This window comes from Punica granatum, chromosome 4 (assembly GCF_007655135.1).
Source record: "Punica granatum isolate Tunisia-2019 chromosome 4, ASM765513v2, whole genome shotgun sequence".
NCBI lineage: Eukaryota > Viridiplantae > Streptophyta > Magnoliopsida > Myrtales > Lythraceae > Punica > Punica granatum.
In genome coordinates, this window is record NC_045130.1 from 11,732,111 (window position 1) to 11,747,031 (window position 14,921).

At 39.0% G+C, this 14,921-nt stretch overlaps 2 protein-coding genes and 1 long non-coding RNA gene across 6 annotated transcripts; 1 reads left to right on the forward strand and 2 right to left on the reverse strand.

The window, feature by feature from the left end:
* The first annotated feature begins 59 nt into the window (after positions 1-59).
* Positions 60-3,907, forward strand: LOC116202814 (probable pectinesterase/pectinesterase inhibitor 36). The gene is made up of 3 exons (XM_031534433.1): positions 60-607; positions 2,697-3,029; positions 3,130-3,907. Exons 1-3 carry the CDS (start codon positions 100-102, stop codon positions 3,819-3,821), a joined length of 1,533 nt encoding a protein of 510 aa, XP_031390293.1. The 5' UTR covers positions 60-99; the 3' UTR covers positions 3,822-3,907.
* A 338-nt stretch (positions 3,908-4,245) lies between these two features.
* Positions 4,246-7,330, reverse strand: LOC116202975. Of its 4 annotated transcripts, none has more exons than XR_004156187.1 (3): positions 5,948-7,330; positions 5,096-5,812; positions 4,246-4,777 (listed from the first exon to the last, which is right to left on the reverse strand). It is a non-coding gene; the product is annotated as an uncharacterized LOC116202975 (long non-coding RNA). The 4 variants fall into 4 exon arrangements; XR_004156185.1 differs by having other exon boundaries at positions 5,908-7,330; XR_004156186.1 differs by having other exon boundaries at positions 5,096-5,369; positions 5,501-7,327.
* Positions 7,331-8,365: 1,035 nt separating this feature from the next.
* LOC116205820 (ATP-dependent DNA helicase 2 subunit KU80) lies at positions 8,366-14,446 on the reverse strand. The gene is made up of 12 exons (XM_031538492.1): positions 14,175-14,446; positions 13,513-13,605; positions 13,299-13,350; positions 12,773-12,904; positions 11,992-12,395; positions 11,158-11,444; positions 10,874-11,069; positions 10,559-10,768; positions 9,877-10,044; positions 9,460-9,786; positions 8,884-9,014; positions 8,366-8,767 (listed from the first exon to the last, which is right to left on the reverse strand). Exons 1-12 carry the CDS (start codon positions 14,187-14,189, stop codon positions 8,707-8,709), a joined length of 2,076 nt encoding a protein of 691 aa, XP_031394352.1. The 5' UTR covers positions 14,190-14,446; the 3' UTR covers positions 8,366-8,706.
* Between the last annotated feature and the right edge of the window lie 475 nt (positions 14,447-14,921).

The following is a 14,921-nucleotide window of genomic DNA, read 5'->3' on the forward strand; positions in this document are numbered from 1 at the left end:
ATATTACATGCATATACATAATTTTATATATGTATGATTTTGCAACATATATATATATATATATAATCTTTATTATTATCCTTAGACAGGGCAAAGATCATGTCATGTACCACCGCCACCTTTGTCATTTCACTGCTCCTCCTTACCACGGCCGCCGCCACCGCCTCCTCCTACTCTCAAGCAAGCTCCGATGCCATCCTCAAGGCCAAAGCACTTGTCTCCCAAGCCAAGGCATGGGCTGCCCGAACCTCGGCCTCAGCGCTCTATCGTTACCGGTCGGATCAAGACCACCAACACCGGAGGATGCCCAATCACCCTCGCAACCTCAGCTTGGCCCTTAGTGACTGTGAGAGGCTCTACGAAATGAGCAAGTTCCGGCTCGAGCAGTTGCTCCATGGTGGGCTAGAGAGCACTCACGCTTGGGACGACGCCACCACGTGGCTGAGCAGCGTGCTCGCGAACCATTGGAGTTGCTTGGATGGCTTGAACGAGGGCCACGACAGAGGGTCAATACCATCCGCGGGGTCTCGGAACTTGACAAGTTTGATAAGTGAAGCCTTGGCTTATTCGCATGAGAAAAGGAATGGCGCGACAGGCATAAGGAAGGGTAATATTAAATATATCCATGCAGGTCTCACGTCCGTTAATTTGCACTTTTTTCCCTTTCCAATTCAACGCTAGAGTACCGGCAGGTTTTATTAAACTAGCATCCTCGATTCACACCGGACTTCCGAATATCCGATAGGATAAGTTGAAGAACGACTAGCATAATCTTGTTCAAGCATACTGTGACCTTAATATATGCTAATCTGGTTAGGAGCTTTACAGTGAGGAGAGGGGAGGAGAGAAAAACAAAATTATCTTTACCAACATGGGTTGGTTCGCACAATTCGATGTTTATTCTCCTTAAACAAGGTTTCGATTCGAGTCTTGTTAATGAAACAAATTCATAATAGAAGAGCTTTACCCTCTTAGTGAGCTCACTGGCTCGAACTATATTTTTTAAGTTTTAAGTTGAGCCCATTGGTTTCTAGATATCGAACTATATTTTTTTAAGTAGGGCCCATTGATTTCCAGATATTAGGTACCCATCGAAAAAATATATATATCTTTAATTATTTAGAGAGCAATTTTTCAAATTCGGTTTGCATTGGCCACTCGGGTTGAACTGAGACTAGTTGCCCAGCCGGCCTGGGGCCATGGCCTGGTATACAAAAGACGCATTCGGCTACAATATTCCTTCAACCTACGAGATCTAACTGAACCGTTGACTCAAATGACCTGCCTGTGGAAAAATCATGTCCCTCCCAAAATTTAGGTTCGAAAAAATATATAATGTGATTTGTTTTATTTGGAGTTTCTTATAAAAAACTTATTATATTTTTTCAAAAATTTAGAAATTGAGAAAATAATGACATGTCCTATATATTTATATCTATATATGTTTTGAAAAATTTAAAAATTCATTGTCCAAAAGAAACTAAAAAAATCGAGAAAACAACCATTGGTACAATAAATCGACTATTTATATGTTTCGAACAATTTTAAAAATTTACATTTCTTTTTCTAAAAAAAAGCTCAAAAACAAGAAATAACGGTATACATGGCCTACCAAAGCCTTTAAGGAAGACCATTCTACTTGGGGAACCTCAATTTTAGGCCCACTAAGGCCTCTATACATGGCCCAAGTAAAGTACATCAAATTATATTTATATCCTACAAATTTAAATCAAACTTTCCCATAATGCTGCATTAATTTCCTTAATGACTCAACGATCTCCTAAAATTTCTCGTTAAATTACTTAATTGATGTTGGTATGAATTCGTTCTAACGTCTATCTATAGTAGTTGACTTAATTACCTTTCAGTAGTTTCCCGACCAACTTAAGTTAGCTAATTTATTGATTGCTCTATTTTCGGATTATCATTCTAACATTATTACTCAATTAATTTAGTCAGCCAAATTCATCCTTTCCGATTTCCGGATTTCTCCAATGGTTTTCGTTGAAAAAAAAAACACTCTTCTTCAACGGTTACATTTGCATCATTATAAAAAAAGCCATTTCTTCCTTTTCTTTAATCTTTTCATTCTAAATTTCTAAATTTCTAAGTTATTACTGGCAAAAAAGAAAGCAAACATTTGGGTGTATTGTTGAGAAGAAATGATAGATTAAATTTATTATAAAAATTTAATACGTAATACTGCATCTCAAAAACTATATAATAATTTTATTGATTAAATGAAGGACCTCATTTTACGATGTCGTTTTAGGCCACCGTTTCCCTTGTGTCACCATGCCTTTAATATTCGATCTCTAAGAATTACAAGAGTAATTTCACCTAAGAAATTAAAATTTAAAATCAGACGAATTCTCTTTTTAAAAGTAAAAAAAAAAGAGAAAATAACAATTCATCCTACGAATGTATAAATAAATCTCTTTATGTTTTAAAATTTTGAAGTTTCCTTTAAATAAAAAGTTCAAAAACTCCAGAAAATTTTATTAAAGAACCGAAAACGAGAGGAAAAGATAGAAGAGGAAGTAAAGAGTAACTGACGTCGATTAGGGACAAAAGTGACGTGTGCATGTGGTATGCACTATTTGTTTACTTGTGTGCGGGCGTATATATATATCTTCTCCTCCTTCTTTTCTGTCGTAGAGAACAATCATGACGTCCTCATAATATGCTTTTCATAGGGTTTGGTCAACCAAGGCCAAAGCCTAGCCAATACGAGGGCCTTCTGGCTTCATGGAATGCAGCGACCTCGAAGGCCGACTTCGAGGTGGCAAAGGATGGTTCCGGGACTCATGGAACCATAAATGAAGCGCTGGCTGCACTGGGCAGAATGGGCAGCAACCGTCCTAGTCGAGTGGTCATCTACGTGAAGGCGGGAGTGTACAGTGAAAAAGTTGAAATTGAAAAGAATATGCAGGATGTAATGTTTGTGGGCGACGGAATGGACCGAACCATTGTGACTGGTAGCAGAAATGTTCCGGATGGTTCCACCACTTTTAGCTCAGCCACAATTGGTATAAAAAAAAATAAAATTTGGGCGTGTATAGGAATTTCTTGCACAATTAATATAAGAAAAATGTGAGCAATGGTTTTGAATCTCATACCCACTTTCAGGGGTCTCTGCGGATGGGTTTTGGGCAAGGGACATGACATTCGAGAACACGGCTGGTCCCTCGAAGCACCAGGCAGTCGCCCTGAGGGTCAACTCGGACCGTTCCGTGTTTTACCGCTGCAGCTTTAAGGCCTATCAAGACACCCTCTTCACCCACTCCCTAAGGCAGTTCTACCGTGACTGCCACATCTATGGCACGATCGACTTCATCTTTGGGGACGCTGCAGTGGTGCTCCAGAACTGTGACATCTTTGTTCGGAAACCGATGAGCCACCAGGCCAACATGATTGCAGCCCAGGGCCGGGATGACCCCAACTCGAACACCGGGATCTCAATACACGGATGCCGGGTAGCCCCTGCACGCGAGTTTATGTCAGTCAAGGGTTCTTTCAAAAGTTATCTAGGACGGCCCTGGAAGAGGTACTCGAGGACGGTGATAATGAAGACGGATTTGGATGGCCTGATCGACCCGAAGGGATGGATGGAATGGAGCGGCGACTTTGCTCTCTCGACCCTGTTCTACGGTGAATACATGAACACGGGCAATGGTGCTTTGACCAAGAGCAGGGTGAGGTGGGCTGGGTTCCATGTCCTGAGGAGTCCGGAAGAGGCTCATCCTTACTCTGTGAGCAGATTCATACAAGGGGACTCATGGATTCCAAAGACCGGAGTGCCCTTTTCGCTAGGAGTTTAGAAAATATGTGTGTGTGTGTGTGTAGATATCTGTGTGTAGTTGCAATGTAATGAACTAATATGGAAATTAGTAACACTTCTACTCAAGGATGATAAACTACTTTTATGTTATATAATCGAATATATAAGAAAACATTGTAATGTTTTTAATTTTTTAGATCGAATGTGTATATGCCTTGTGATTTGTGAATGGTCCACAAGGTTATAATGTGAAGCCTTGGGGAAGCATCCCTAACCTAGGAAGATGCCATCAAAGGGTGCTTGCACACTATCTTCGTTGGATTCATGAACTTGTAAGGTGTTCATGAATTTAGAATGAATTTATCGTGAAGAGAAAGAATAAATTTGTTGATGCTAAGTGAAAAAACAACTTAACATTCTTGTCACTTCGAAATGAAATCTCAATATATAGACTGCTACACCAATTTCAATCGGGAAAACAGAGAAATATTCGCTATGATATAGTGTGTGTCTGAAGTACAAACTTATTGAGTTTCTTTTTCTTTTGCACTATGAAACGCGAGTTTCTCCGAGTAACCAGGGCTAAATATCCCAGTGAGGCTGATAGAGATGGGCTGCCGCAAGTCAAAAAGACTGTTTTCCATGACATTTTTCCGTATCGACTCGAGGAAGTTTTTCGTGTGCGAAGTGATCGTAGCGCTCAGAAAATGGCATGCCTCGGGTAATTTTTGCCAACTGATACTAGTAGTCGATATTATTAGACAACAAGCAGAAAGCAGCACCAGACCAGACTATAAGTAGGTCTGCTTTTTACGAAGCTCATTAGCCTCACTCCCGACAAAAGATCAACAACAGCATCAACGCAAATAACTCAGCAACAGAAATCCCAAAGAAGAAAAAGCTCATCACTCGCCAGCCATAACTCCAAGCCACGATGGATGCAACAGCCATTGCCCGATTCTTCTCATGACAGAGCTTCATTTTATCTCTGTTTACCTGATATTAACCATGATAACCATTTCAGATGACTTAAGATAATCTTGATGTTCTAGAGCCCCAATTAGAAGAGAAAAACCATGTTTGATATATATCTCAGGGTACAGGACAACGAAAGCTTAATGAGGACATGAATCCCATTTTCCGTTCACATTACACAACATCTATTAGTTGTTGTATAGCAACTGTCATGCATGCCTTCATTGCTCGGTCAGAAATGAGAAACAAATTTTAAGCTCTACATAGAATTCATCTGAGAAACACACTATAATCACACGCGAGGATTCAAACTCTCTAATCATTAATGGTTGCACATACCTTGTACATATAGCTATACTGCTTGCTTCTGATCTCAAGAGCAGGCAATTTTCACCTGCAATAGCATTGCGAAAATCTTATGGTCAGAAATTGGTGACGATTTCACAGGAGAAAAGCGGGCAGAAGCTTATCAAGTCGAGATCTTTGAGCTAAGCTTATTTTCGAATCACTAGCAGTTTGGTGAGAATTCCGTCCGACCAAAGAATGAAGGACTGCCTCCATGAGGGGATCCAGGATAAAGAGCTACAAACCCCTATAATTCCCATGGCGAAACCTGGTGCAAAGCCCGCATAAAACCAAAGAATATCAAACTCATCTTCACCTTCTGAATCATGACCATGTTGTTCGTGAGTAACAGGCTGATCATGATTAAAACACATGGACGTTGTGCCACTTTGCATATACCTGTTGGAATTTCTCTGCTGAAGAAATTCGACTCAAGATTCAACGCACTGAGCTTATCTATCAGAGTAATCCGGGAGGGTATCTGACCAGCGAATTCTATTTCGGCTCAGATCAAGCACTGCCAGAGAAGTCATACTGCTTAAGCATTCGGGAAGATTCCCATTAAAGTTATTGCTGTGTAGCCCAAGAAAAGAGAGCTGCTCTAGGTAGCACATGGATGCTGGAATCTGGCCGTTGAATTGGTTGTTTCCCAAGTTTAATGCTTTTAGTTGCCGTAAGCTTTTCCAACAGTGAGCAAGTGTTCCAGGCGGTCTATTGGAAATATAAAAGTCAATTGAGAAAAGTTAATCTCACATCGGAAACATAAAAGAAAATATGATGGTTTATATAGGATTGAGTCTCGCAACTTATTAGCTCAAACTTTTGAGTTGAAAGTTGAGTTCAAACCCATGTAAGCCCGGTAAAATTTAAGATGGTATCAGAGTCCCATGGTAATGATCCCCGGGCACGTCTGCACAAGAGCTCACACCACGCCAATGAAGTCCGAGTCCGAAAGTAAAAGCCCGGCCCGTACTATTTGATCCCCTCGCTCGAGTGTGGAAGAAGAATCCCACCTCGAAGTAGTTAAGGCCCAAGTTCGGAAGAGATGAGAGACCGGCTCGAGGTAAGTTGTTGAGGGCGAGGACCGATTAATTCGACTGCCAACTCATTTGATGAAATGTCCAACACAGTCAAGCTCATGAGATTAGCCAAGTGAAGTTCACTCGCCACTCCTTTCAAGAGATTGTCGTCCAAGTTTAAGATGATTAGATTCGACAATTACCCGATTCTTTCTAAAATGCGACCTGTGAATCTATTATGCCCGACTCTGGAATTGGACCCTCGAGCAAGTTCGAACTATAAGGTTGATATGCTCTAGATTCTTAAAATGCCTGATTTCATACCCCAAATGACCAGGGATTTTATTCAAGCCGAGATCTAAATATCTCAATTTATGCTGGAAGCAGCAAGGAATACCTAATACGGCAGAAATATATCTCCGTTGAAGCTGTTGAAGGCCAATCTCAATGCAAACTAGTGGCAGAGATTGCTGATATTCTTTGGCAGTTCACCTCCCATGGAATTGAATCCAAGATCAAGGAAGGCAAGCTGTTTGTTATTATCGATAATCTCAGCGGGAAAGGAGACGGCTCCATCAAAACTAGAAGAAAGATCCACATGACTGATGGAGCTTAGATTGAGCTACCAATTTGGAATCACAGAGCCTAAAGTATTATCCCTCAGATCAAGAAACTCAAGAGAAGTGAAGTTGACATGCAAGGCTTGGGTCAGTGTTTGGCAGCAAACAGTCTGCTAATCCCAAGAATCGACGAGAAGTAAGCATGGATATTGACCGCAACCAACCTTGGGCATCCCGAACAACGACGCCGGACAAGTCGAGGTGTTTCAAAGCAGGAATACTCGATATCGATTCAAGTTTATCCACCGTTTAAGTAACCAGCGCTACGGCCGAAATACAGAAGAAAGTTATTGAGATCAAGGTACTGCAGATAGGAGAGGTTCCCTAGGTGAAGTGGGACATTCCCGGCGAAGCATGCATTGGAAAGGTTAAGATAGACCAAATTAATAGAGAGTGAACCTAGGAATTCAGGAATTTTGGTGTAAGAAAAATTGTTCCAGCTCAGGTCGAGGTATTTCTCTTAGATGTAGATTTTCTTCCTTGATACAATGAGTTTTTTTTTTTTTTGGTTGATTCCTTATAAGAAGGAGACTTGCTCTTCACTTCTCTCTTTGTTAAAAATAGTAACAAAGAAAGAAACTTTAATAAATATCTTTACACATGGACACCTTATTAGAGGTTCTAAAAACCCTCCTTCAGCTTATTAAGAGTAGATCCTTTTATTGCATGTATGCCCCTTTGAATAAAAATTCATTTTATTTATTGTGATTAAAGAAGAGATACGGGAGTCAAAATATATTATTATAAAGGTCCTCATCGAATAACACATGGCTAAAAGAGAAATCTCCTTGGAAATCTTTGTTATGCCTAATATATAGATATAGATAAAAAAAAAATCTATTTCAATTGGTCACCATTTTAATAGCATCTTTTTATTTGTTATGTCTTTTATTATTTTTAAGGAGAACCTCGCATTTATGCTAGCCTATTCATTAATCCTCAGTCCTCACATGGGCATTAACTTAATCATAATCAAGAATGCTCTAAATGAATTACAATGCCCTCCACTTAAAATTAGCAAGACCACTTAAGGCTAATTATATAATCCTCGTAATTTTCTAAATAAAATTTAAATTTAAAAAATGAGATCACAAGGAAAAATATTAATTTTTATACAATATAAAGTACTGATTAGTATAATATTTTAGAAAATATAGCTAATTTACTAACAATCAAGAATTCATAATTTGCACACGAGCATCATTCGTTTTACTCTATCAATTACCATACAAATTGATGAAAGTCTTTTCGACCGCACAATCGCGGATTGCATCCTAGTAGATTAATTTAAAAGTCTACATCTTATCTCAATTTACCACCATTCCAAGACTTGCAATCATTTTCCAACATTCAGAGTCCATAGTAAAAAATGACAAAAGCCCCAAAATAAGATCAACAAAATTGTCCAAAACCTTAATCAAGCCCATCTCTTTATATTACCATTTCCAACAGTTAACAGAAAGAACCAATTGATTGCTTAAATCATCTACTTGTGAAAATAATAAATTGATAAATAAATAGTAAACTAATTTAACCAAAAAAAAAAAAGTAGTCATTCTTGAAGATCAATGCCTGCCACAAAGACAGGTAGATCGTTGCTAACAAAGCCTTTCAGTTTCAGAGCATGAAATCAAAACCTTCGAGTAACTTCTCATTCACCAGCTTCTTCACCATATAAAAATAAAATCCATTGAGATCAGGAGGAGAAACATAGTCGAGCATCAACAGCCCAAATCCCATCTCAAAAAGGGACAGAAGGTTTTCGATTTTATAGCGATTGAACATATCGAAATACCACCCTATGTACTATATGACTAGGTCAATCAACCCGAGACAAGCCTGCCAAAACCAAAATACCCAGGCCTGCTCGCCCAAGAGAATTCCACTCAATCCTCCATGAACAGCCAGTTGCTTATGTACATCATTGCAAAAGAGCAAAAAGGGACACCTAACACAGATCACATGCTCATTCAGTCTTGGGTTCTTTCTTAACGAGAAAGCAGCGAGCTTCTTCATCCGAGACGTCACTGATCAGAGAAACATATGCATATACAATAGAAAAGGCAGTTAAAGAGAGATGAGAAAAGGATGTTATCTCAACAGGTCGCAGGACAGGAAAATATGTAAGAGATACTACTCTTACCTGTCTGCGGCTTCTGTCTTGGAGATAAGTGTAAGCCCTTCCGAAGCAAGCATATCACAGAAACTTTGGAGATCATTCTTCTGGCAGAATCCGCAAAGAAGGCGCATGAAATCGTTGAACTGTTTAGGCTCCTGAATGGTGCAACTTTCACGAGTCAAGCAACTGTTCTCCATTTTTGGAGACAAAAAGGACCGAGAGACCAAGACTATTCTTGAAGTCATGAAGGCTAAAAAAGCTGAGAAGACAGCCCAGCTTCATCGACATGCACTAGACAGGACAGGTAACTTATTCATGCCATACCATTTCCTGAAGATTTCAGCAACAGGATGCAAAGATGATAAATAAAGCCTAAGTAAATGTTCAGGAGGATTAGTTGTCAATGAAGTGGTGCTGCTAAAACTTACGTATCCCAATAAGATGCATAGTTTTGCAAATCAATGTGATTTCTGTTGTTATTATATGAAGACATTCCGAGAAAGCTCTCTAAGGAGTTGGGGCTATATTTTTGACAAGCAGACATAACAAAATTGACAGTAAATTGCACGGTGAATGTCAAAGGGAGAAGGAAATACATACTTGCTCACGGATACAACCCTTGCGAAGGGCCATCAGCATCTCCATGGCTTTAGGATAATTATCCCCATTTAAGGAATCCTCAACTAGGTCATAAATTTTATTACTCATATCTTTGATGGCTTTGTTGACCCACTCAGGGCTGTCTCTGCATGACATCATCGCTTCAAAATCTTGGACAGGGGTCAAGTTCCCAATTTTCTCAACCTTAACTGCAGTTTTGCTGTCGGTGGCATCCGCTGCAGTTGATGCTGAAATGCCATTATATTCCTTTTCATCATCTGAACCAGATGGTTTCTCTCGCACGAATCTCCTGGATGACTTCTTCAGCTGCAAGTACAGACAATGCTCACCAAACCGAATATGAAATTTAAAACAATATTAAGACTTTAAGCATGGAAATTTTGGGTAAAGGATGACCTTGGGATTAGGCTTGACTTCAAAGTGCCTCCTGAACGCATTGATAACAGACTTGTTGCGCACAAAAAGTTCAGGGTCAGGTTCAGTTATTTTCTTGAGGGTTTTATCGAGCGGAGGCACCTTTGCATCTGGGTTCTGTGCCTTCAAATCAAGGCAGTTGTAGAATCGCTGCCAATAAATACATCGTAGCCAGGGTCTTAGTGTCAGGGGCCAGCAGACTGTTAAGTTGGTTGGTTGCAAGAAAAATTCAATATCAAGTGGATTGGCCCTACAAGAGGCACATCCAACAGGGCAGAGCATATGATGACATATTCGGATTTGGCTTAGTTTTCCAGTTTCCCATTTTCTAAATCTTGTAAAACAAAGCTAGAAAACGAACGCAACAGAACACACTTCAAGATACATTTCAAAATAATAGTGGTGCTGCTCCCCCCCCCCCCCCCCCCCCGGCGGCCCGTTTCACTAGTTCATGAAACAAGATCTGTAGAAATTGGAGAACTTCATGTGTTTCAGAATCAAATAAAAATACCTTCCTTCACTCTCATAAATTTTCAAGTATCTCACAATTAGCCCATATAGACATAGAGAAATGCTACTTCCAAAAGAACAAGGAAACTGAGATGCTATGACATGAATGGATAGCAGTTAGAGCTCGAAAAGCACCAGCTTCGCAAATCTGTACCTCAAGGACAGGATTTGGAGTAAAATCAGGTGACAATATTTCCTGATGATCATCAGATGGTCCAAGATCAAGCATCATTACAAAGTTATCTGCAGCCTTCTGCTGATCTTCATTGGGCTGCAAAGAAGTTGGAAGATTGCCGAAGGAAGGAAATTGAAATTCTCTAATGTCCTCATTAAATGGAAGTACATTGAAATAGAATGAATCGGGCTGCAAAACAAAACAATAAATGTCAATTGACGCAGGTGAAGATAAAGAGGTGAAATAGTCAGCATACAAACTTTAGCGTGTTAGAACATTAAAATAAGAACTCACAATGATATCACTGTCAGAGACATTTGGTGTTAGCACCCCAATTACTACATTTCTTTGACCTTGTCTCCAAGCACAGCGCAAGATGGCAACCTTATCCATTTCCTTCATTGCTCGAGCTAAAGCGGAAATTGCAACAGTTGCCCCCATGTTGCCGGGTTCAGCGATGAATATGTTCACATCCTTCATGTAATGATACCTTGACATATACACAGGCTCAAAGATTGAAAATTTTACCATCATTCAAGTTAAGTTACAAATGTTGAAATAGTCCAATACATGCTTACCTCATGATATTTGACGCATCTGTGAATCCTAAAAGCTTTACACCCTTTTCCGGTTTGAACTTGACCGCATCCCATTCATCAGAAGATATAGGAACTACATGAGGTCCATATTGGTAACCTTTAATTCTTTGATCTGGGGGCACAACTTTGCTGCTTCCATCATAGCTTTTGTATTCATAGTCTACCTTGACTTCATGCTTAGCAAACTTGTCGAATTGAGGTGCTTTATCGGAATACTTTTTCAAAGTGGGGAACTTCTCTTCTGACGTCTTTTTGTAAACCCAAACCTGAAAATTGTTATCTCTAACTAAATAAATCTCTCATATCTTTAGTTGGGTAATCGTTGAGGCTTCACAATGGCTATAAAAGTCCACTAAATACATGTCACATACTGAAGCAAACAATACCTTGAAAATCATAATTATATATAACAATAACTTGAAAATCATAATTTGCTAATTGAAGGATATTAGAGGGGAAGAAGGGTTAAGTATAACGATAAATATCAATGTAAAAAGGCAGAAGCGGGAGAGAGAGAGAGAGAGATGAAGCAAGAAATGGGGAAGTAATTCAAGCAACTATCTACCTGTTATCTCTTAGAGATTGATCATCACCAATCCTCAAAATCGTTCCAAGTTTTTAATTTTTATTTGATTCAGTCTAGACAAAGTCGCCATAAATTTTAACACTATCAGTTTCAAAGATAGTGTTTAACAAATTTCATGTTCTATTCAAAGCATTTCTCAACCCCATAATGCAGCTGGGAAGTAAGGGTTATCTAATTTCACCATTGTAAATGAATAAAAAAGAGAAACTACTAAATAAAAATATCACCTTAATTTTCAACTCGGAAGTGATTTCAAGATCACCTCTGAATATTGTGACAGGAGTTATATTCCGAGTCCTAATTGCACCCAATAGTGAAGTTGGACTCTCAACATGAATTATCTTCGCACGTGTTTCCCTCGGAAATAAATTCAAGATGCGGTCGTTCTCAGCCATTATTTTCTCATCAGCATCAGGGGGAAGATTCCCCCGAAAAACTATGCATTCCAACTTCAATCCATGTTTAGTGAACTGTCCAGCAATGGTGTGAACCTGATCTTCTTTGCTTCCTTCATAAGGATCCTTAATTGGAGAGAGACCATCAGTTATAAGACACATCCGTTTCTTTCCTTTGTTAGTTGCTCCATATTTCTTTATAAGCATATCCATCCCAACAACAATAGCATCAAGAACTATAGATAGTCAAGGAATGAAAAATAAAAATAAAACCAGCATGTTGGACAAACAAAATACATGAAGAAACTAATTCGCGTAAGAAGTTTTCTAAGGGTTCACCATCCTAGGAATGGATCAGGTTACTCAAATACTTTATCTTACAATTATGACTTAATTTCCTTTCCAAGAAAATCTAGAGCAAGTTAACACCTGATCAACATTGGAAAGGCAACATAAACTCTCCTAAGCGAATCATCACTTTCTATTCTGATGTTCAGAGAGTGGGTGGAATTAAAAAAAAGAGAGAGAGAGCAGTAAGAAAGCACGGAAATTTAGTTTTTCAAGGAATATATCTATATATATATATATATAAGGAAATATTATACGAGGATACAATCACCAGAAACAGTCCCCCGAGCAAGTTTCTTGACAGTTTGAACAGCATCTCTATCAACGACTTTGATATTTTGTATAACGACCACATGTTCGTATCCTCCCACTTCCTTCGTCAACTCATTTTCAGTCTCTGAACAATGCAAAGGGAGATTACCATCTTCTTATAATAAATAATAAAATATTAAAGGGAACAACATTTCAAATATGAGAAAGAGATTATAAACAGCAATTCTAAGAGAACCAGCTAACCAGGGAAAAAAAACTATCAAAAAACTTGGGGGCAAATTTTCCCTAGTAACATGTCAATTGCAAGAGATTTATCTTAAACAGAAATCAAGGGGCTGGATAGAAAAACAAGAAAAGCAGCATAGCTACTTCAGACAGAAGTAATGGATTCGACAGGATGCCACAAAACAACTTTAGTACATCCGCCAAAGACAGAGTTCCTTTTTTTTAAGTAAAATAAAAATAAAGTAGTTCAAAAACTTTTTTGCCAGGATATTTATACATAAAGATCAAATTACCTTCAGTTCCGAACAGAATAACCCCAACTTCATCGGACTTGCTGTAAATTAGCTGCAGCCAAGAAGCAAGAGAAGACACCACATCATTTTTTAATGCCACAATGAAGAAGGTTCCCAATATTGATCCACTTACTCCTTTAAGAAGGAAATCATCCTATTGCCATTGACCGCGAGGAAGTGACAGAGGGTGCAAGACATCTATTACTAGACTTACCTTCTTTTGTACAAGCATCGAGCAGAGTTTCTCGACATCAGGTAAAATATGGTGCATCGACGGGCCAACATCAAGCAACAACACCAAGCCTTCCTGCTCCCAATAGAAGAAGAGAACAAACTCAAGCTATGCATACATAAATATGTATTATGAGCACACACACATTGACACATGAATAAGAAAAAGCTTTATCCTTTCTACAATAATTTATCCACATATGCCATGAGAATTCTTTCCGACGAGCAAACCATGAAGGTATCAACTGGAGCAATATGGAAGAGAAGGTAACACATTCTACCACTACAAACAGTAACTTGTCACAAACTCAAGAATACGACAATGCACGTTATTCCCCGTTTTGGGCATCAAGAAAAATATGAACTCCTCGCAACCAGTTTCCAAAATCCAAACTTTTTGGCTCTAAGCTTTCCATTACTTCAGATATGATGGGATGGCTGCATCTCCACAGCTGCATGAAATGGAAACGAGCTAAAAACCAACCACTGACCCTGAAATTACTGCAGAAAGCAGAGAGCCCTCCAAAGCAACCCGACAGGAAAGCGAAGCAAACGGTGGCAGTGACAAGGCTCCTCAACGCAAATTGCTCACAAAGCAAAGAACAAGCGTAAGAGAGAAAGGGGGTCAAGATGAGATGACGGTACCCTGTTTCGAGCCATTACTGGCCAGAGGAGCTTCTCCGAGAAGCTTCTTCAGACGGAGAGCTCGCCGAAGCTAAAAGGGCTACTGTTCTTGTTTCCCCAGAGCGATGTTTCGTCTTCCCAGAGCGCAAACGGATGGAGGAAGAAGGCTTTCGTAGGAGAGTTCCCGCCCCGTGGCTGAAGAAAATTGGGGGGTTTGCCGAGACGTCTCGCGGAAGACTGTCGACGGCCGGTTCGGTTTGGATTCACAAACCGGTCAGTGGGAAAACCGAGTTGCCTCCGGTTCAACTTTCGGGAGAAGCATTCCAGAGGTGTGGACTGTCAAGCAAAACAAAAGCGAGGACTGACCGACTGATTAGGAGTGCGTTTGGATTTAGAATTGAGTTGAGATGAGTTTTGATTTTAATTAGTTTGTAATGATCGTATTGTTGAATAATGAAAAAAATGTAAAAAGTAATAAATAATTGAGAAAAAGTAATGATTGTGTTATTGAATTGTGAAAAAGTAATAAATAATTGAAAAAATTTAATATTAAAAATTGAATTGAATGGTTGAAAAAAATTTAAAAATGAAAAAAAGTAATGATTGTGATGTTGAATTAAAGATACGTTGAGTTAAGTTGAAAATACGTTAAATTGAGTTGAAAATTTTTAAAAAAACAAACAAAGAATGGTATACTGGCTCCCTTTTTTTTTTTTTTTTGGTGAAACGGGGAAAATAGTATTGATAACTAAGGAACAGATTTTACAA

Bases quoted from the DNA above. Each gene is read 5' to 3' on its own strand.
- LOC116205820 (XM_031538492.1), bottom strand. The intron at 12,396-12,772 runs GTATCCTCGTAT...GACTATCTATAG, and splicing joins GGGGACTGTTTCTGGTGATT to TTCTTGATGCTATTGTTGTT. The intron at 9,015-9,459 runs GTATGTATTTCC...TGCACCATTCAG, and splicing joins AGGGTTGTATCCGTGAGCAA to GAGCCTAAACAGTTCAACGA.
- LOC116202814 (XM_031534433.1), top strand. From the start codon at position 100: ATGTCATGTACCACCGCCACCTTTGTCATTTCACTGCTCCTCCTTACC. The intron at 608-2,696 runs GTAATATTAAAT...TGCTTTTCATAG, and splicing joins CGCGACAGGCATAAGGAAGG to GGTTTGGTCAACCAAGGCCA. The intron at 3,030-3,129 runs GTATAAAAAAAA...ACCCACTTTCAG, and splicing joins TTTTAGCTCAGCCACAATTG to GGGTCTCTGCGGATGGGTTT.